This window comes from Mirounga angustirostris, unplaced genomic scaffold (assembly GCF_029215605.1).
Source record: "Mirounga angustirostris isolate CCGP_5_RB_7025 unplaced genomic scaffold, mMirAng1.0.hap1 SCAF_3, whole genome shotgun sequence".
Classification (NCBI taxonomy): Eukaryota; Metazoa; Chordata; class Mammalia; order Carnivora; family Phocidae; genus Mirounga; species Mirounga angustirostris.
Window position 1 is genome coordinate 157,759,305 of NW_026991711.1, and position 23,070 is coordinate 157,782,374.

Sequence of the window (23,070 nt, forward strand, 5' to 3'; positions counted from 1 at the left end):
TTTATATTAACATATAATGTATTATTTGTTTCAGGGGTACCAGTCTGTGATTCTTCAGTCTTGCACAATACACAGCACTCACTATAAGGGTTTTAGATGTGTGTATGCAGCCATAAGCCAGCTAACAAATGGTTTCCCTCCAATTGGAATGAAAACCTGACATTATCTCCTGTGAAACAGAGAGAGACCCAAAGAGACAATGGTAACTGAGAATAACTTGCAACATCACCTTTGCTCAAACCTCTTGGTTGGCCAGAGGTTGATCAAAGTGCGGAGGAAGAACTACCAAATTGATCCTACATGAACCTTTACTTGGTAGGTCAGGCACCACTGATCCCGGGAAACAACATAGCAAAAAAAAAACCCTCAACTTTTAAGTTTCATGTTATTGTAAATGTTCCGTCTTCTCAGAGGTCAGACCATCTAGTTAACCAATTAATAATTACCAAGTTATATGGGTGATTGCCCCATTCCTATGATACCTCAAATAAGGCCAGATATGAAACCCTCGCTAATCAGATATTTTTATTCCTTCTCTTTCCTGTTTCCTATTTTTTATTCTGTAAAAACCTCCTGCTTTCTGCCTCACACTGTAGCTCTCTGAACTCTTGCAAGTGGACACTGCCTGCTTCATGAAGTGTAAAATAAAGTTTGTTTGGTTTTTTAATCATTGTGGATTAAATGCTAGAACCCCAGTATTTCTTCAGAACTCCTACATCCAGGAAGGAGTTTACTGTGCACCACTTATGCATCGTGTTAGGTTTTGGGGGATACCAAAGTGACAAAGACATGGTTCCTTCAGATTTAAAATCACTCCTACCCTTTATTTCTTACTCTTTGCTTATTCATCCACTATATGCCTCCAATATCTTTCAATCAAATGACCCAGCTGCATGTGAAGCCCGGAGACAATGCAAAGATAAAGCAGGTCCCAGGTGGCCATGTTCCCCCAGGCTGACCATGGAAGTCTGCTTTCAAGTCACTGTATTATCTAAACAATGGTTCATACTGTGAGATGGCAGCAAAAAGTACATTTATCAAAAAGAACTTACAACATATGAAGAATGGAGAATTACAATATATAAAAAGTCTTCCTGCCATAAAATGTCTTTTCTAATCATCCATAGGCATATTGCTGTTAACCCCAATTTATTTTTAGAATTTGGTACACAAATGTGAGGTACATCTGGAGAGCTCTTCACCTGGGGTGTAACGTGCCTCTTAGTTACCCACGACCCTTCATGTAGTTTCCCTCAGGTGACATGTGAGCCACCGTGGAGCCTGGGCACTCCACAAAAAGCTCCTGGAAAATCATTAACACTAGGGACCACACTTTGCTATCAGACCCATTTGCCATTAGCAGCAAAGTGGAATATGTTGGTCTTACCTATAGTCTAAAAGCCTGTCCCTTCCCAGAGAGGCAATCTGTCTGTATGTAGTTAAAATGATTAAAGCAACACCATTAACTCCTAGCGTTTCTACTTACATTGCACAGTGCAGTGGAGTAAAGGGATTACCGATAAATTTGCGAAAACATTTTTGCTCCAAAAGTACCTCTATACAGTTTTCATTACCTGTAAGGAATCAAAAGAATTTAGAGAGTTTCCAAGAAAGAAATTTTGGTCAACACAATCTATTTTTGTTGTTGTTGTTGTTAAGTATTGAATTCTGGCTTGTGAATTTTCCTGAATTGGCTGAATGTTCATTCTCCGTGGAATAAACAAAATGCCAAAATGTCATTAACTATGCTCACAGGTGTTTTGAGACATAGTGAAACAGTGAAGGCCTTATGCTCTAGAGGAGAGAAAGAGATAAAGAAGGGACCGCATTTGCAAGTGGAATAGATTCAATATCATCCTCAGTTCTCAAGAAATAGATGCCTGACATAGATATGCCTCAGTTTGCCCATGTTTACAACAGGAAATTCTCCTTTCACCCACGTGAATAGGTTCACTTACAATTATGCAACCTAATTCAGGAAAGAAGATGTGACTGATAGAAAACAGTATTTGAGATAATGCAGGTGAAAGGGCTTTGACTATAAAATACTATGTAAGTGTTTAAAATGGCACCAAGGCCAGTTCCTGGCAAATAGTATGCACCCAATAAGTATTTTTTTAGTAAGTAGATGAATGAATGTGAGGAATTATTTTCAACGACATGACAATAGTTTCTAAATCAACTGAATTTGGGTTGAGTAAGGCCTCAGCTCTGTCAGCTTGCTTGTTACATGACTTAGGCAACCCACTTGGGATCTGTGAGCCTCAGTTTCCCATATATAAAAAATCAGACTAGTAAAGGATGATGGAGTTTTCAGTTGATAAAGGACCTAAATGTGGTTTGTGAGACAATGTGCATTTGTCAGAGCAAGAAGGCAATGCTATTTGGCTTTGGAATATAGACTACGTCCTGAACCTCTTCTTAGATGAATTCAGTGCTAAATTAGAGTTCTGTTATGATCTATCCCAGAATTATGTAGATTGGATAATTTTAAGTATTAAAATACAAGTCAAACCTTTCTTGCACCTGTAGAGAGAAAAGGTGAAGCTGCTTTTAGGAGGATTTAGAAGCATATGAAGTAATGAATATAAAATCCCCTAACTTGATTCAAGTTATACTGTTCAGCTTTCTAACTACATCCAACCCTCACTCAAACAGTCCCAGACACTTCAGTCCCTCCAGTAGTATGAATCCCCCTGAAGGACCTCACTTAGGGCAGCATCTAAACCTACCATTCCTTGGAGACTATATGAATTCCAACTTAAGGTCTGTGTAGGGAGGACTGGGGACCCTTGCACAACTTTCGATATTCAAAGTGCTCAGTGGAGGGGAATCTGGGAAGATGGGAGCTTGAACCTTGGATCTGGAAGACTGTACTGGAAGGGTGATTACTTGGGAGAGGATTGATCCTCCTCCAGCTTGCACCCGAAGAGGCCTAAGAAGAGAGACCCACCACCCCCACTGTTCCACCCCACTCCAGGGGAGAGGATGCGGTCTGTTATCAGCACTCTGATTGTGTCTTCCCCTTCCTGTAGGTTTTCTAGCGCCAGAGAGCTCTCACAGCTTGACTCAGATGGTAGTTAGGGAGCTCTCATCCATTAGTAAGTTGGGGAAAAAAAAAAATCACAATCTGCCAACGGCAGGGAAGGAGTATAACCAAGCCGAACAAGGAGAAAACTTGGCTCTCATTGAAAAAAGGAGGATTATAATGAAAGGTCTGACACTGATATATGAGGGCACCCCAAAACCTTTCTGGTCCTAATAATTGTAGTTTCTGAGTGAAAATTTTAATAGGAGAATTGAAAATGGAAAAATAAAATTATAGAAATCAAATCAGAAGTATATGGGAAATTATCCACGTAAACTTGGCAGGGGGTGGGTGGGGAAGAGCTTCTTAAGCAAGACTGGAAACCTACATGCCACAACGACAAAAAATTTGACAGATTCAACTAATAAAAGTTCCAAATCTAGGCATGGAAAAAGAGATCATAAGCAAGGAACAAAGACAAATTATAGACGGAGAGAAAACATTTGCGGCACACATAACAAATGGAGGGTTCCTATTTCTAAGACAAGGTACTTCTACAAACATATGAGAAATGATAACAACTCAATAGGAAAAAAATGGGCAACAGATGAAAAAGGCGTGTCCAGAAGAGGAAAAGGAAATGCAAATACATAACTAAATACACTATCAGAGAAACACGAATTGAAATAATGAGATACCTATTTCTTGCCCTTCAAACTGACAAAAATTTTAAAAAGATGGTATTGTCTTGGCTGGCAAGGGCTTAAGAAAATAGTACGTTTTATATACACGTCTGACGGAGAAATACATTTTTATACTCTTTTTGCAAAGTAGTATGGTATAATCCACTAAAATTAAAAAAGTATACATTGCTCTCTTATCAAAAATTTCACTTTTGGAAAGTTATCTGACAGAATTTAAGGTACCATAATATGAACACAAACACTGCAGCATTGTTTATAATTGGAAAAAAACCTGGAAACAATCTGAATGTTCATCAACAAGGCTCTGGTATGAATAAATAATAAATTCTGGTATACACACTCACATATGTGTATATCTATCCCACTGCATGCTATAAAACATACAACTATTAAAAGGATCAATGTACACAGATATACATTGACTCCTAAGAATATCTGCAATAGAAACTTACGTAAACAGTAACAAAAAAAGAAAGTTATATAATACTTGTTATATGATTCTAGTTTTCAAAAATAGATGCATACCCAATTTGTATTTATTTAATACTCTCAAGGGAAAATTATGAAAGATACATACATCAGAATTACATCAGAAAGTAAATTTGGAAATGGAGATAATTTTACTTCAGGCAGCATCACCATTTTTGATATGTTACAATTAGTATGCATTTTCTTTTTCACTCAAATAAGTGAAACGAAAAATTTAAAATCTCCCAAATAACAAGTGCAACTAAATAGGGGATATAGGACATAAAAAGAAATGCCAAATCATGCATCTACTAGTAGGCAATTGTGACAGATTATTACATCATATTTATTTGTTCTTAGCTGTATTATTTTAATTCCTTGTAGGATCTCAAACCCTGATTAAAATTAGTTATTTCAGTTCACCAAAGGTTCTGATTAAGAGTTACACGTTAGCGATTAACAAAAAGAGGGCATCATGATAGCCATGAAGGGAAACCGTAAAAAAAAAAGAGGGGTATCATAGATGCAGAAAGATTGGAAACCATGGTTTACGACGTTACACTATGTTTTCACCTCCGCTGAGACCACAGTGGTGCCGGCCAGGAAATCTACTGGAATCAGTCAAGCGACAATCAACTCACCATTGTAACAAGCCCAGTGCAGTGGCGTGTAGCCTTGGTTATCTTTGAAAGAACAATCCTCCTCGGAAAGTGCCATCTGGAGCAGCTCGCTCAGCCATGTGGCGTGGCCGCGAGCAGCTGCATAGTGCAGGGGGGTCCTCCCTCTGGAATCTTTACAGAGAATCGACACTTCTTGCTCCAGCAGCATTTGCACACATTCCTCATGGCCTGTCATAATCTGATGCATTGCAATTAGAAAGACAAAACACATCTCAGAAGGGCAGAGATGCAGGAAGCAAGGCGGTGGCTAAGTGAGGCTAGGCTCAGAGTGAGCGGACAGACGCCTGGGCCTTAGGGGAAGCAGATTCTGCCCTGCGTCAGAGGACAGAGGTGGACAACCCCAGCAAGATTCATGACAGAGAAGTCTGTGAACGCACCAGCATTTTAAAAACATCTCTAGACTCTCCAAACAGAAACTTGAAGGGTCTCATGACAGAGCGGAAAACATGGGCTTTTAGAATCAGGAAGGTACAAGTGAACTCCTGGCTTCCCGCTTGTAAAACGTGGACAAATCTATCTGCCTCTCTGTGCCTCACTTTATCCACCTGGAAGTAGGAATAGTAATAATGACTCATAGGCTGTCGTGAGGCGTAATGAGATGTGTAAGGGCACCCAGCCTGTGGCTCCGCCCACAGGAAGTATTCAAAAAATAAGAACTATGATTATGATATTGACCGCTTAGCGTTCTTCTTCTCTTTTCTTTTTCATTTATCATAGTGTTCAGCATCGTTACCAAATAGCAATTTTATGATTTCTGTTTTTGTTTCATTTAGTTTGACATGCTTTAAAAAAATTTCAGCAGATGTATATGAAGACTCATCCACAGGATACATATTTCAGGTGGCGAATGGCCCAACATTTGTAATAAAGAACAATTAAGATGGCTACCGAAAACCAGGTAATCATTGGAATAAATTATACCTCCTGCACACAATGGGGGATTAAAAAAATGGGGCAGAAAAATATTTAGGTAATTGGTTAATTTTATGCAATAAAAATATTGGAAAAAGGTCCTCGATCTACTTGGAGAAAAAAAGCAGTTTCCAAATAGCATCTTCAGTATTCTCTCTTTTTAAAATTCAAAACACATCCATATACAGCAAAAAAAGACTGGTGATACATACACCAAAAAGTAGTTATCTCCAGGGGGTAAGATTACCGGTGACTGTGACTTTCTTCTTTGAGCCTTAAAAAAATTTTTTTTTGCAAATTTTTGCAAATGCTGTGCGTATAATCACAAAACAGAACCAATTCTACCAACAGCAGGTGTTCATGTATCTATTATCACAATCTAACATGAAATCAGAAAAGCAGGACCTAAGAGTACCTGCCATTATTTTACCTTTGCAAAAGATTTTGTCATTTCTTTCTTTCTTTTTTGTCATCTCTATACTCGACGTGAGGCTCCAACTCATGACCCCAAGATCAAGAGTTGCATGCTCTACCGACCGAGCCAGCCAGGTACCCCCGTAATTTCTTTTTGACTGACTGAGATTAATTACTTATCTTAGGAAAACATTCTTTTTACTAAAACTTCATATGCGGGGGTGGAGGGGGAAACAAGCTCACTACAAAATTGCTTCACTAAAGCTGAGGAAGATGCACATACCCCTCTGTGTAAAGCTGTGCAGCCCATGAGGTCAACAGCATCTACATTGGCTTCCTTTTCAAGTAACAATGAAACAGCATCAATGTGTCCGTAGGCGACTGCAAGCATCAGCGGGGTTCTAGGCAGAGAAATAAATCAGGCTTTAAAAAAGAAGATCAGGGAAAACAAACACCCATCACTTCCAGAGGGAGGACACCTCTCTCTTCTCTCTCTCAACAATTGCTTAATATTTTCTGAGCATCCCCAGTTTGCTAATAGGATGCATGGAACAAGCCATCTCCATCCCTGGTCTCTAAAGGCCACCTGGAAGGGTGTCAATAGAATGATCAATACAATAAAATACAAATTGTTCATGTTGATCGCATCATTTTCAAAACTGTGTGGCATTCACCAAATAATCATTGAGCAGGGATAGGAGGCCCTCCTGCTCCTATCATTACAGCTCTACTTTATAGTTTTCTATGTTGAACTTCTGCTCAAGATTTTATTTGATCAAAGCTTCACTGCAGCAAAAAAAAGCCCGACAAGGCCAGAGGAAAAAAAAACAACAACAGAGTGTTGGGATCCGGGAAGTGAGGTTCTCGTTCTAACTCTGACAGTAACTCATGTATCTGGGATGAGTCCTGCTTTGTTTTTTGCGCTGCATTTCCTATTTGTAAGAGAAATTAGGTGGGGGGATGGGCTAACAGATGGAAAATACTTTGGAAAAACAAACTCAGAAATGATAAAAATACGAAGGATTTTTTTTTTTATGATAGAGATAACCTCTTGAGGTCTGTCCTACTGTCATAATTAATTTACAAAATGGGAATGCAGCAGCTTCAGAAGAGGGTAAAAGTGTATACAAAGAAGAAACAAAATGAAAGAAAGGCCAGGAATCATGGCCACAGACATAAAAAGTTGGCTCTTTGTCATCAAGATACGCCCCTTCCCATACTTCTCTTGGATATATACTCTAGCACAAAGCCCCCTCCTTATTCTAGGGCTCTCAACTATGAATTTCACCCAAATATATACCCCAAACTAGAATTCAGCCATCAACCCTCCTAGCTGTTTAACAAAATTAACCAATTACCTGTTGTGATTGAATCGCCAACCCCAGGCCCGGTTTAAGAACACTTACTGTCCTTTGGCATCTTTCACATCAATTGCTTCTGGGTTGTCTGCAATTTCTAGTAATAGCCGCAAACACAGTGTGTGACCATTAATTACTGAAAAAGAAAATAATGGACATTCTTTTAACAGACCAGCACTACACAGATCGCTTCAAAGTAAAATTTATTTGGACTTCAAATCAGTCGTTTTCAATGCTGCTGACAGCTATCCCCAGGTTTCCAGTTCGTACTAGCTGCTGGGCACGATTTCGTGTTGTTCACCAATTCTTCTTCCCCTTTTTTCCCATCAGGGCACTTTGGTCCTCACCTAACTTTTTCCTGGCTCCTGTATTGAGAGTTTATTCCTGAAAAATGATGTCCTTTCTTACCTTCTCATTTGGGACTGATAACCTTTCCTGAATGTTCAGCTTAATCTTTGTGTTCTTCTAAGAGAGTCACCCAATTCTGTATAATCCCGTGTCCAGCCTGCCTCCAGCCCTTTTTAAAAAGAAGGATGGGAGAAGAGGCAAAACAGGGGAGCAGAACAGGATGGGAGGAGAGGAGGGAAGAGGGGAGCAGAGGAGAGGAGGAAGGGAGACGCAAACAGGTCCTGCCTTTTTTTTCTCCCAGTCACTTTACATTTGGAGGTAGACATTGGAGCAATAGTTCTGATTGATTAGCGGTGACTTGAAGCAAAACTTCACACCGGAAAGGTGTATGCAGGCCCTCGGCTTACTGCTCCTTGACTGACCAGTAGCTCCCAGGAGACTCACAGACGCACCCCCTGAGGCTGCAGGACAACTCTGCCCGGGAGCTCCTCAAACTACGGCCCACGGTTTCTCTGCTTTCCGGGGTCTCCTGTGGCTGCCACCTCCTGTCCCCTCTGGCCCCTCCGTTCTGTCCCTGGCCAAGCTGTGACTGGGGCACCCACCTCGCCCCTTCCCAGGCGCTGCCCCGTCCTCCCCATGCCCCTTCTCACTCTAGGGGGGGCTGCCCACGGGCAGGAAAGCTAGCCCTAATGTTGGCCTTGACCGCTGGGGCCAAATACAAGGTCATGGCCTAGTGCGCACCAGGCAAGATGCTACACTGGGGAGTGGCGGTGCCTCCAGGGCTGGGAAGCAAGCCTCCTGGGATGATAATCTGCTGGGCTAAGGTATTTTCCTCTAGCTTGTTGAATGGAACCCACAGTCTTACAAAAAACACGGCCTTCCACTGAGGGAGTAGGATGAGAACAAATATGTTTAAAATTCCAAACATGACCTTCTCTCCTTTCTGAACAATGAGAACACCATAAAACACATTGCTTTTACCTCGTTATGGCTGTGGAGAGAGAAGGGAATAGATGCAGCTATGTTAGGCTGATAAAGGCTCTTCTAAGAGCTGCGTTTTACAGTTCTTTTTATTGCACGCCGGTCGTGAGAGAATGCTAATTTAATAACGACATGCTTTCCAGGGACAATGCATATTAGAATTAGCTCACGTTCATCGACACAGCTCAAATTAACTACAGGAATAATGCCTACATTGTGTAGACCATTGCATTCAGCTCATTCAGCAATGTTCCATTTATGTATCTCAGGAGGAAATTTTGTGGCCTGGAGTACAGGCAATATACTGCTGTCGCTGTTGTTTTGTTTTTTTGTTTTAAAAATTACATTAAATCTATTACCACTGGTAAAATATGCAAGAATGTAATGTATGCTTAAAAGGGTATTGATTAGCAGAAGACTGATAGCTAAATACTACAGACAATGGGGTCATGAAAGTGCAGGTATACTGTATTTTCACTGATTCCTCTTCCGATATCAATTTGATATTCTTTAAATACTCATAATCATAATAGTTCCAAAGGGAAAAAAATAATAGTTCCAAAGATGCTTGATTTTTGGCTACGCAGAAAAAGAGAGTAAAATCATCTAAGTATGCTGGAGAACAATCCCATTTCTAAGGTGGTGTTTTGTTTTTGTTTTATTTTGTTCTGTTGGCAGGGTGTGGGGTGGTGTCCAGTAGATTCTGAACTTAGCCCTCGGGTAATTATAATTCCCCTCTATCGTAAAAGTGTAGCAAAACTAGAATTCTCATTTGCTTCCCACACACGACATCTTCCCCAGTTGCTAACATCTCCTTTGGCCGTGCCCTGCCAACTCCAGCTTTGTCTCCGACCCGCTCAGTCTCTCCCTGGCTGTGAGTGACAGCCATTTATCATGCTGCTCAAAGCCTACAACTGTCCCTGCAACTATCTGTGACAAAACCTCTAATATCCGTCCTGGCTCCTGCCCCTCACCGTACTCCCAGGATTTGAAACAAACAAACAAACAAACAAACAAAAAACTGCCCTCTCAAACTGGAAGAGATTCCGGAAGCGCAAGCTAAAGCTTCTGCACAGCAGACATTTTGTGGAGAATAGTCAAATAACAGCCTGCGTCTCTTTAATGAATGACAGGAGGGAAATCCAAAAGGAGTAATCTTAACCACCAGGGGGCTCCAATGGACCACAACCTATATCCCAGTGGCAAATGCGTGACAATGATTATCCTTCATTGTTTACCTGTTTACAAGGACAATTTTCCACAATCGAAGTAGGCCTCTTGTAATTGTCAGGAAATACTGTACATTGTACCTAAAGCAGAATGCTTGCCATAATAATATACAACTAATCTTTAAGAAGGAGAACTAAATTTGAACTTTATAATAATACCAAGAGTGCCTAGAATACCAAACTTCACAATAATACTTTATAATTATATCAAGAATACCAAAAACACAAAGTGTGATGGGAAATGAGAATTTATAATTTAACCATACCAACCATTACTGACCTCATGGCTGAAGTTTTTTTCAGGAACAATCATTTCCAGATAATTAGGCAACACCATGTTTTTTTCAATCTCTATATTGCTTTTCTTCAGTGGTTTGGAAATTCAAGGATATATACATGGAAATAGTTTCACAAGACCTAACATTTTTTCCCAAGTAACAAGAATCATAAAGTCTTTTGAAAAGCTGTCTTTACTCCTTGTTTCCCAATCCACCCATTATTTCATGGTCTGAATAAGATAGTTATTTCTCTTTATGAGCCAGTATCTACTATCCTGATCAAAGGCTGGTATCATTGAATTCCTGACCCAAAGGTATTTATGCCTCAGCTGAGCTAGAGATTCTTCCACATTACTTTTGTATCTGTGTATACATCCAGAAATGTCTTGACAGAATTTTATTTTATGTATATTGGAGAAAAGTCCCAAAAAGTCAAATTACTTACTTTTTGATATATACATAACACTTTTTAAGAGTCTTTATTTTAACACATGATGCATCAAGAATCAGCATCAGAGCAAAAGCTAAGAAGCGTCATTTAGACTGGCAGAATGATGTACCAATTAGATTGCTGTCTGATGACACTTTTTATGAAATAGCTATGAAAAAAATCGTTAATTTTATGCTTTAAAATGCTGTGTGATTCTGTCTGTGTAACTCATTTGAAGATCACATTATACCTTGCCTCTTTAGGAAGTTTTGTGGTAGCCACTGGTCAAAGTTCTGAACTCTCTCCTGAGTTAAGAAGGCAAGATAGAGCGCAGAGGATTTTTAGGGCAGTGTTTATAACATCTTACTTTGTATGATACTATCATGCTGGATCCATGTCATCATACATTTGCCCAAATTCATAGAAGGTATAGCACCAAGAATGGATCCTAATATAAACTATGGACTTTCAATGATTATGATGGGTCATGGAGGTTTATCAATTGTAACAAATGAAACACTCTAGTGAGGGTTACTGACAATGGGGAAGGCTATGCATGTGTGTGGGGGCGGGGTGGAGGGAGACAGGAAGTATACAGAAAATCACTATATCTTCCTCTCAATTTTGCTGTGAACCTAAAACGGCTCTAAAAGAAGAACACCAGAGTCTTTCTGGCTATATCCTCTTCAAGTGGATAGTAGGCCAAAAGCATTTTGGAAGAGTGTAGGCATAGTTGATGTAGAAAGAAAATTGATACTTGAAAAGTTGGGATGAAAGAAAATGCTGTCATCCTTTTTCTTAGACTTGCAACCAGACTCTTGACAAGACCCACCTGAGGCATGAAGTGGGGTTCTTTTGGTGACATTGTCTTTCACAAAGATGGATGCGCCCTGATTGATAAGTGCTTCCACACATTCTGTGTGTCCCTTAAAGGCAGCCAGGTCCAGAGCAGTGCGGCCTTTCTCATCCCTGATGTCCAGGTCCACCAGCGACTGCAGAAGGACTTCCAAGGCCTGATGGTGCCCATTGTAGGCCTGCAAAGAAGAAACCAACCACTCAAATGCTTGCTCACCTCAAACCCCACAACAACCCACATGAGGGGCTGAGCCTCCCAGGTCACAGTTGGTGACCACTCCAAAGGGCACATCAGAAAAATGCTGGGGATAATTACTGAAACAGACAAACCGGAGAGTCAGACTGAAAAATTAGAATGCACAAGCCTCACAGCTACATAGGAATTTCTTCATGTTCTTTCTTGTTTGTCAGATAATTTGCTCCAAAGGTACTAAATATATTCTTATATTTATATCTATCAATCTAATAATCTAATACAGATTAGCAGCTGAATGAATTAATATAATGTTCTATCAGTTCACTCCTAAACATACTGACACAATCAGAATATTCTGGAGGAGACTTTTCTGTTAAACCTAGAGGAAAAAAAATCACTAAGAACAATGTGGACTTGGTAATTCATCAGAAGCATACAGATCTGTTACAGTCCAACATTTTAATTTCTAAGCATGGGACCCCAGGCAAGTTTCTTAATTTCACTTAGAGTTTGTTTTCTCATCTATAAAATGAGAGCAATAAAAGCTGCCTCCCAGGGAAGATAAAAAGAGATAAATTCACACAGGCTTTCCATAATATCCTGTACACAGTGGATGCCTCCTCCTTTCTCCTTTACTTCTCCCATTGATTATCATTAAACATAGACACAATTATGGAAATATATTCTGTGTACCAGCACCAAGTTCAGGCCTATTATGAGGTCCCATGCTATGTTAGGTTAAGAGGCTTCCCACTACTGAGACAGAAAATCGAAAGACTGAGAGATAATTTTCATTAAGTCTATAAGGTAAAAAAATGTATGTGCACACACAAGGCAAAGGACATGGGAAATAAAAGAGAGAAGAGGGCCAAGGATAGGAGGGGGAGAACTGAGGCAGGAGAAGGAAGTAAAGAAGGAGACACAGAGAAGTCCTGCCCCCGGTGTCCTCAGCAGCCAGGCTCCCCCTCTTATGTCAGCTGCACTTTCTGCTTTCCCACCGTAGCGATTACTCGAGGCACAACGTATTTGAAAAGAAGCTTATTAGCACAGACAAAAGATCAATATCTCTCATACACAAAAAGCTCTTACAAACCATTTTAAAACTTAGGAAAATGTACAAAGGGCATGAAAAGACAGCTTACAGAAAAATAAATATGAAAGGCCAATGAACATATGGAGGAAATATGTAAATTTTTAAGGTACTATTTTTCAACTACCAGATTGACAATGAATAAGTTTGGTCATGTCCCAGTACTAGTTAAGACATGGTGAAAAAAAGCAGGGGCGCCTGGGTGGCTCAGTCAGTTAAGCGTCTGCCTTGGGCTCAGGTCATGATCTCAGGGTCCTGGGATTGAGCCTCCTTGGTCTCCCCGCTCAGCGGAGAGTCTGCTTCTCCCTCTCCCCCCTCCCCCGCACTCCCTGCTCATGCTCTCTCTCTCAAATAAATAAATAAAATCTTTAAAAAAAAAAGACATGGTGAAAAAAGCAATCTATGCTCTGTTGTGCTCGGAGTATGGTGTGACATTTGTGAAGAGTGATTTGACAAAAATCTATCAAAAACTTTTTGAAAAACTAAACTGCAGACAGTACGTATAGCATGACCTCATTTATATAAAAAGCAAATATATTTAGATCTATACCTATCTATATCTATGTATATTTCTATGTTCACAGAAAATTTTAGAATACAAAAGAAAGTGTTAATGGTGGCTACCTCGAGAAATGGAAGATAAAGTAAAGAGTATATGGACTTACTACCTTTTTAAAAATCCTTTGAATTTTTTCCTAAGTATATGTTAACAACAATAATACCAAAAACTAAATATAAAAGGATCCATAGAATTTTTTTTTTTAAAGATTTTATTTATTTATTTGAGACAGAGAGAATGAGAGACAGAATGCATGAGAGGGAAGAGGGTCAGAGGGAGAAGCAGACTCCCTGCCGAGCAGGGAGCCCGATGCGGGACTCGATCCCGGGACTCCAGGATCATGACCTGAGCCGAAGGCAGTCGCTTAACCAACTGAGCCACCCAGGCGCCCCGGATCCATAGAATTTAAGAGTACTGATAGGAATTGTTTTAATACTTTCTCTTTACATTATTTTGTGAATGATTATGGTTATTATATATTATGTAGTAAACATATATATTACCTATAATATGCAGTATAATAATTCACATGCTGATGAATCTCAATATCCCATTTCTAACTTCTCCTTTTACTTCTAGACTTGTATATTCAACTGCCTATTGATATTTCCACTTGAATATATGCATCTCAAGCTTAACATGTCCCAAACCAAATTCTTAATTTCCTTCCTCAAACCTGCTCCAGCTGCAGCCTCTTCCATCTTAGTAAGTGGTAAGGCTATACCTCTAGTTGCTCAGGCCCAGAACTTTGGAGTCGTCTTTATCTTCCCTCTTAAGCCCAGGGTTGTAGTCCTATACAAGGGCTCTGGGACACTAGGGCAAGTGGGTGTTGAAAATAGCCTCTGGCTCCCCATCCTAGCCTGGCCATGCCCTGTACAGGGATGTGTCTGCTGAGAGCAAGGGACCCCTCTTGCTAACCACACAGAGGTGTCATCAGGTTCTCTGGCCCCTGGCAGGAAAACATCTACCCCCACATCCCTGGTCTAATTCACACACAGGTGCAGTGTGGCTATCAGCAGCCCTCAACGCGCCATCATCTCTACTCTTTCTTTAAAATATGTCCAGAATTGACCCAGTTCTCGCTATAGCACCATCCTCTTTCGCCAGGATTATGGCAAGGGCCTTCCTTTCCATCCTCGCCCCACTGCAATCTATTACTCTCACAGCCTCCAGATGAGCTCTCTTAAAACCCAAGTTGGACATACCAGTCCTTGATGAAAACTAGTCAATGGCTCCTTCCTTCCTTGATAATAAAATCCCAAACCATTCCGGCCCTTAGGATTAGGCCTCCTTCTACCCTGATCATCAGCATGCCTCCTCACTCACTCTGTTCAACCACACCAACCCCTCCTCCTACCCCATGGTTAAATAGATACATTTCCTCCTCCGGGCTATTGCATCTTTTCTTTTCTTTTCCTTTCTTTCTTTGCTATTGCATCTTCTCTCTCTCTCTTTCTTTTTCAAAGTTTGTTTGTTTTTTTTAGTAAGCTCTACACCCAGTGTGGAGCTTGAACTCACGACCCTAAGATCAAGAGTCGCATCTCCTCTGACTGAGCCGGCCAGGTGCCGCTGCATCTGTACTTCCTATTTCCTGTCTGAAAAGCTCTTTCCCCTGAGGGCCACGTGGCTCTCCTGGGACTTCTGCTTCCAATATCACCTTATCTGGAGGTTTTTCAGAGGCAAAAAACAGCCCTCCACCCTCCACCTCAGCATACTACCAGACACTCTCCAACCCACTTACCCTGCTTTATGTTATCTTTATAGCACTCATTACCACTTGATATCTGTTACTTATCTGTTGGTTTGTTTATCATCTGTGGTTGAAGGCACTTCATGTGTATTGCTCACTGCTGTACCCTAAATCATGCCCAGGGCATAGTACACACTCAACGATTATTTGGTGAATAAATGACTTAATATAATGGCTATTATTATCATTTATTAGTATTAGTAGGAGAAATATATACATATATATGTACATATATATATTTAGAAATATATTCTTAAGTAGCAGCTATTTATCTATGCAAACATTCTTTTTACTGATGACAAAACAAAACAAGCACCGTTAATTAATTTGTCCAAGATCACTTGATTATATGAAATTTCAAACTTGTACAAAGAGAAGAGGAGAGTGTAATGAGTTCCTATATACCCAGCACCCAGTTTCAGCCATTATCAACTGACCATAGGGGATTTTAGGCCAACTTGGGAGGACCTATCCTGTAGCAGTGTCTACATCAGGGTGTAAATCAGCCTATCTCACTTTACTCTGGGCTTATCTGTGACTTATTTGAAAACTGACTTTGTATAATACTTCTCATTTTAAAGTGTAATGGTAGCAAAAAAATGGGCAGAAGACATGAACAGACACTTCTCCAAAGAAGACATACAAATGGCTAACAGACACATGAAAAAAATATTCAACATCATTAGCCATCAGGGAAATTCAAATCAAAACCACATTGAGATACCATCTTACACCAGTTAGAATGGCAAAAATGGACAGGGAAAGAAACAACAAATGTTGGAGGGGTTGTGGAGAAAGGGGAACCCTCTCACACTGCTGGTGGGAATGCAAGTTGGTACAGCCACTTTGGAAAACAGTGTGGAGGTTCCTCAGAAAATTAAAAATAGAGCCCAGCAATTGCACTACTGGGTATTTACCCCAAAGACACAGATGTAGTGAAAAGAAGGGCCATATGCACCCCAATGTTCATAGCAGCAATGTCCACAATAGCCAAACTGTGGAAGGAGCCGAGATGCCCTTCAACAGACGAATGGGTAAAGAAGATGTGGTCCATATATGCAATGGAATATTACTCAGCCATCAGAAAGGATGAATGCCCAACTTTTACATCAACATGGATGGAACTGGAGGGGATTATGCTAAGTGAAATAAGTCAAGCAGAGAAAGGCAATTATCATATGGTTTCACTTATTTGTGGAACATAAGGAATAACATGGAGGACATTAGGAGAAGGAAGGGAAAAATGAAGGGGTGGGGGGAGTCAGAGGGGGAGACGAACCATGAGAGACTATGGACTCTGGGAAACAAACAGGGTTTTAGAGGGGATGGAGATGGGGGGATGGGTTAACCTGGTGATGGGTATTAAGGAGGGCATGTGCTGCAATGAGCACTGAGTGTTATATGCAAACAATGAATCACGGAACACTACATCCAAAACTAATGATGTACTGTATGGTGACTAACATAACATAATAATAAAAAAAATAAAGTGTAATGGTAGCAACTGATTCGCTTATATGGGAATCCTGACTTCACACCAAAGAGAAATGAATCCCCCGTAGATAACAGCAGTGTCTAGATGTCATCTGCAAATGCTGGTTCCTTCAGTGCCAGTTAACTATTATGACAAAGAGGGTAAACATTTTAATTTCCATCTGTATGACTTAGCCTAGGAAAATAGAATCAGCTACTTATAAATTGCATGCGTATCTACAAAACATGTGGGCTAACATATTTAGATTTAATAAAGAGAAGACACGGGAAAGAGAAATGTACGTAGGAAGGAAGCCAGTGTGAAGGGATAAAGCTCTGTTCAGAAGAGCGGAGTCACATTACAAGGCACTTAAACTAGGTGTTAAACTTATCCCCACACTTTCTTCTTTAATCCTCACCACAAAAAATAAATCCATCAGCCTGTGTTAAATTTAGAGGCTTAATAATAATTTAAAAAAAAGATGGAGTGACCCTGCTGGTAATTAGGAAATCTTCAGAATTCCAACCCACACTTTCTTCTCTATCAGGCACTTTAAATTATCTTAAAGACAGAATGGTTCAAAGGCCAGATTTACCCATAGAATTCCTTTCATTTCTCCCCCAGTCTAGCTTGAATTTTAGCATGCAAAAACATTACCCCACAGAATCGAAGACATAAACTATGTACACTCAACTTTAAGGGCAATTTAAGGGGAATAATGAAAGTAACTTTGATTAGACAAGAACTTTCACTTATTGCCACACTTTAGAGCTTAACCTGGAAACAAAGGAACATGTGATATGGAATTCTATTTTAGGGTTAAATGCAAGATTCTGTCTTAGGGCAGGTATATGGTTCTTGGAGTATATAAAATGTATCAATAAAGCTTTAAACTCTTTGAAGGAGGCTCAAGTAGGCAGGAAAGGAGACCTTTCTCATGTCAGCAGTACATGATGAAAATTGCCCTATTCCTCTATTTCCATCCTAAACTAGCTAATTAATAGGTAGTTTCACCAATAATTTCTGAAATAACTAAAAGAGGAGGTAATCACAGAAAAGAACAAATATGCTGGTTCAAAAGCATGGAATAGTTTGGCTTTCAATAGACAACCCAGTTCAAACCTTCACAGAGGTAGCAATCAAATATTTTAAATTTGCTTTATGAAAAATCTTTATTAAAAAATATATCATTAGGTCACTTAAATATGTCTTAAACACAACTAATTTCTTTGAACTTTTTAGATAGGAACTGAGGGCAACGAGGAAAAAGAATTTGGGATCTCAACAGAATCCACGAAACAATGGGTCCGTCTGGAAATCTTGACAGCTGGAGCCTTTCATTTGCATAGCCTTGTTTCTTGATTTAATTCTGTCAAGTGGATGAAATGTTTATGAAATTCACTGGGTTGATAACCCTGGAGACTTGAAGCATTCAGCCAGGAAATAGTAACTCAAGGCAGGTCAGGTTTCTTGTGGCAGTCAAGGTTTGGGGGCATCTGGTTCTATTTCATTGCTAGGATTCAACCACAGAAGAAATAATGTGCCTTGGGTTTTTTATCAAGTTAATTGCCACAGAGGCCCCTGGAGAGGGTGATGGGCATACTTGCAGGGTTCTTAAAGCAAATAATAATTTTTTAAAGGTGTTAGCATTTAGAGGGCAAGAATAACATAGTTTTTTTTTTTGTTTTTTTTTTAAGATTTTATTTATTTATTTGTGAGAGAGAATGAGAGACAGAGAGCACGAGAGGGAGGAGGGTCAGAGGGAGAAGCAGACTCCCGGCTGAGCAGGGAGCCCAATGCGGGACTTGATCCCGGGACTCCAGGATCATGACCTGAGCCGAAGGCAGTCGCTTAACCGACTGAGCCACCCAGGCGCCCAAGAATAACATAGTTTTAAAATTCATCCACTGCTATCACCCTGGTCAAAGTCATCGTCACCCTGGTCAAAGTCATCGTCGTCCTCATCCTCATCCTCATCATCAACACTTCCTGGTTATCTTGCTTCTGTTTTTGTTCCCTTACAAACTAGACTCAACACAGAAGCTAAAGTGATCCTTTTCAAACAAAAGTCATATCATATCATCTGTTTCTTCAAATTCCTCCAAATGGTTTTCTAATTTACTCAGAGTAAAAGTTGAAGTTCTTACAATGGAGTAGGAGGCCCTCCCCTGACTCCCCGCCCCCTCCAGGACATGTGCCACCCCATCCCCTACCACTCTCCCTTCCCCACTCTGCTGTTCTGGGACCACGCCAAGCATGCCCTTACCCCTAGGGACTCTGCACTTCTGGACTCTGCCCAGAACACTCTTCTGTCAGATATTAACATGGGTAGCTCTTAAGGTCTCTGTTCAAATGTGAGATTCTGTGCTATAAAAAGTAGAGCCTCATCTGCCACCTCAGTGCATCTTACTGGTCCCATTTGTGGCACGGGCAGCACTTCCTACCATCTGGCGTGTTATATATTTACTTGCCTATTTCTCTCCTAGACTGGAAACTCTACGAGGACAGAGGCTGGGTGTTTACCGCAACCTCTCCAGCTGCCGAACACATGTTTAGCACACTCACAGTTGGTATATGTCAAATGAAAGAACGATACGTTAGCATTAGTGAGGATGAAGCTAGATGATTGCACCTGTGTGCCAGGCACTGTTCTAACCACTTTACGCGCATTCGCTCATGTCATCCCCACAACGGCCCATGACAGAGGTACTGCGATTCTCCTCATGTTATGGGTGAGGAAACTGAGACACAAGAGGTTAGGTATTTGGCCGAGACCATACAAAAACAAATAAATTTACAAATTAGACAGGGTTTGGGGGTCCTTAACTTACTCCTTTTCATTTACAGGTGGGAAAACCATGTCTAGGCGAGTTGTTAATGGGAAGACTGGGGGCCCCAGCCTGGGTGTACTGCCCAGGCGCCTGCCAGCTGCAGGACTGCCAAATGCCCAGTTCTCGCCAGTGATAACATGCTACCCTGTCTTTACACGGCCAGAATCCCACAGATCTTAGCAGAGCAACTGGCACACAGTAAGCACTCAACCATAATTTTTGGAAAAAGGAAAAAAGGAATGAGAGATGACAGAATTTGGGGGAAGCTAAGAAAGTCTCTTCTCAGATTATGAGCAGGTATGGCAATGCAACCAACCCACTGGCAAAGGGCATGAGGATTCTATCTGAGATCACCTCAAACAGTCCTCGTTCGAGGCAGCCAATGCTGTATGTGAACCCTCAGCTTTGGGGTACCTTCCCCAGGTGCAGTAGATGGGTTAGGCAGAGATTCCAGGGAGCAACCTTAAGAGCAACCTGTCCTAAGAGCCAAGTGGCATGAAGTTTTATACATGCAAATATCCCACTACCCATCCACCTTTCCCACTCTAAGTCCATCTCTAGAACAAAGACTGATGCACATTTTAGCCTAATTCACTGGACCCAAAATGTGTGTGTGTGTGTGTGTGTGAGTGGGTGTGGCAGAGGGTGGTGAATGGGATCACCAGATGTGCTGGTGACTACGCGGGGAGACTGGCAATGAAGCAGGGGCTCCATGCAGTGTGACCAGTTCATCCCAGTCCTTATGGGATGGTGTCATACCCTCTCCTTGCCTGACTACATATGTATGCCCATCAACAAAACACTCTCCTCTGTTCTACAAAATCTCCATCTCAAGTTCTCATCAGAATCACACTGAGAAGTGCTTATACTGGATGGTATAAGTGAATGTCATAACAGTTGAACTCAGAGACCCAGCCCCTTTGCACTCTTCTTAGCAGTCAGCCTCCAGGGACACCCAAACACCATCACTGCGGTCGTGCACTGAGGCCTCACGCTGCAGCAGCACCTTCTACGGGGGAGCTGCCACTGCTGGGTGTGGCTGTCAGTCCCAGAGGCTCCTAGAGAAGAGCTGGTGACTACCAACTCCTAGCGGGACACCAGCTGAGACAGAGTGGTGGGTGAGTTTGTTGGCCCGGTCACCCCCATGGAGAGTTTGGGGATCCTCACTCTGAGCTGGTGCATTTCCCTTCGATTAGGGATGTGGAGAGGAAGCCTTACTGGTGACAGGATAAGTCTTCCTCCCCACTCTGAGATCTCAGCCAGTACAAGAACCAGAGCCTCACACCTCCTCCGAGACCCTGATTTCAAGCGCAGGCAGAAAAAGCAGAGTTGCAATTACGCATGTGCTCATCTTGCTCTCACAAGTTTGTGTTTAAATAGCTCACAACTTTTTAATTGTGGTATTTGGTTGATTTTGTGGTAGGTTGTAGACTCATGTACTGTTGGCTACATCAAATCTGTAACGCCAAAATGTGTTCTTCAAATTTCCTCAATTTTTTAAATTTAACTACTAGGTAGTAATACTTTTAAAAGACTGTTAAGGGCGCCTGGGTGGCTCAGTTGGTTAAACGACTGCCTTCGGCTCAGGTCATGATCCTGGAGTCCCGGGATCGAGTCCCGGGATCGAGTCCCGCATCGGGCTCCCTGCTCAGCGGGGGGTCTGCTTCTCCCTCTGACCCTTCCCCTCTCATGCTCTCTGTCTCTCATTCTCTCTCTCGCAAATTAAAAAAATAAAAAAATAAAATAAAAAAGTTTAAAATAAATAAATAAATAAATAAAAGACTGTTAAAATGTATAATCGTCATTTATTATGTACACTGTGGTAAAGGCTTTAAGAAAATTATCTTTCTTTTGCCCTCATTTTACAGTTGGGAAACTGAGGCCCAGACGGGGTAAGTAATGTGTCTGAGGTCACCAGTGGGTGAAGTTGGGATTGGAATTTGAGTCAGTCTTTCTGCAGCCTGTGCCTTTACTCATGTACTGCTTTCATTATTAGTTATTATTGTGTTACTATGCTTTCATTTTAAGAGCAGCCTAGTTCTAGGAACACTTAGGTACTTTTTGTAACAGAGGAAGCCGCCTGAGGCACCTCACTTACAGCTAAGTGGAGTGGACTCTTGGTAGCACCGGAGTCTGAGTCTTCAAAACCATTGTTGGTTCTTTCTAAAAGCTGTGAAGACAAAAAAAAAACCATTTGTACGTGAGTAAAATTTGCAGAAGGAATCCTCCTTTAAGGATACTAATGTTGACATCAATGCAAAAGAGGCTTTGGAAATGTAAAAAATAATGCAACTTAGCAATATACGAAATCTGGTGCAGCATATCCGAAACAAATAAGAAATCGAACACGGCATATCTAAAACAGGTACTCTAACCGAATCTTTCAACTTCTAGATCATCTCAGCACTTGCTAATAAAAAAAGGCTTTCATACTTGAAAGATGCTCAGCCTCACCAATCCAGGAAAATAATTCGTGTTTAATCCACTTTTCACCCAGCAGATTGTAATAATGAAAAATTATAATACCTAGTGTTTATTCCATCATCAAACACACATTTACTGGAGGTAGTGTTGGAAGAGACATATAAATCTCCTGTTCTCATGGAGCTTACATTCTAGGGAGGGAAATCAGAGACAAACAAATGAATACAGAAATAAGAAAATATCTGCTGATGACATATGCTATAATGAAAATAAAATAGGGTGATGTGATAGGGGATGACTGGAAAGTTACTTAACAGCTGATGATTAGGGAAGTCCCCTTCAAGGAAGTGACAATTAAAGTAAGACCTAAATAATAAGAAGAATTACACCAAGTAAAAGTGTGTCAGGAGAGTATTCTGGAGGAGGAAGTTGTGGAGAAGGGAGTACAAATGCATCAAGGGGGGATGTACATGGTGAGCTGAAGGAACAGAAAGGATAGTGTGACCAGGGTATGATGCTGGTGAAGGTATCAGGAAAAAGACATTCTCATGGACTCTTGGTGGGAACAAATTATTAAAACCTTTCTGGGCAATTTGTACATACCTCTGACCCTAGGAATTAATTCCCAATAAATAATGAGACAAGTGCACAATGATGCATGTATAAAGAAAATTCTTCAATGAATATTTGATGAATGATTACCCATGTGCCTAGACACTGAAGATTCAATAATAAATAATATATTAAAATATCAATTTTCTTGGGGGGGGGATAGGGTAGGCAATAAAAGAAAGAAGTTATGTAGTTAATTAGAAAACAGGGGAGGGAGGTTCAGAGGGCCAGAGGGGAGATCAGTTTGGAACTTAAATAGGTGATCAGGGAAGATCTTACTGGCTGAGAAAATTCTGGAGGGTGATGAGAGAGCCTTGTGGACATCTGGGGAAGGAGCATTCCAAGCAGAGGGGCCAGCAACTGCCAAGTCCCTCTGGAACAGGTGTGCTTAAGAACATCTAGGATGCTGGAGCAGAGTGAGCAAGGATGAGAATGACAGGAAAGGAAAG

The 23,070-nt window shown here is 40.9% G+C and overlaps 1 protein-coding gene across 8 annotated transcripts in view; it reads right to left on the bottom strand.

Annotated features, from left to right (window-relative positions):
* The window catches only part of ANKRD44 (ankyrin repeat domain 44), a 319,631-nt gene that overhangs the window by 18,595 nt on the left and 277,966 nt on the right, over window positions 1-23,070 (bottom strand). For all 8 annotated transcript variants that reach the window (XM_064586861.1, XM_045868301.3, XM_045868304.3 and 5 more), the window contains exons 17-22: window positions 21,684-21,755; window positions 11,663-11,864; window positions 7,613-7,700; window positions 6,490-6,607; window positions 4,842-5,058; window positions 1,487-1,574 (exon numbers count right to left, since the gene is read on the bottom strand). In XM_064586861.1, the coding sequence (XP_064442931.1) occupies window positions 1,487-1,574; window positions 4,842-5,058; window positions 6,490-6,607; window positions 7,613-7,700; window positions 11,663-11,864; window positions 21,684-21,755 (785 nt within the window). The remainder of the gene's footprint in view (window positions 1-1,486; window positions 1,575-4,841; window positions 5,059-6,489; window positions 6,608-7,612; window positions 7,701-11,662; window positions 11,865-21,683; window positions 21,756-23,070) is intronic.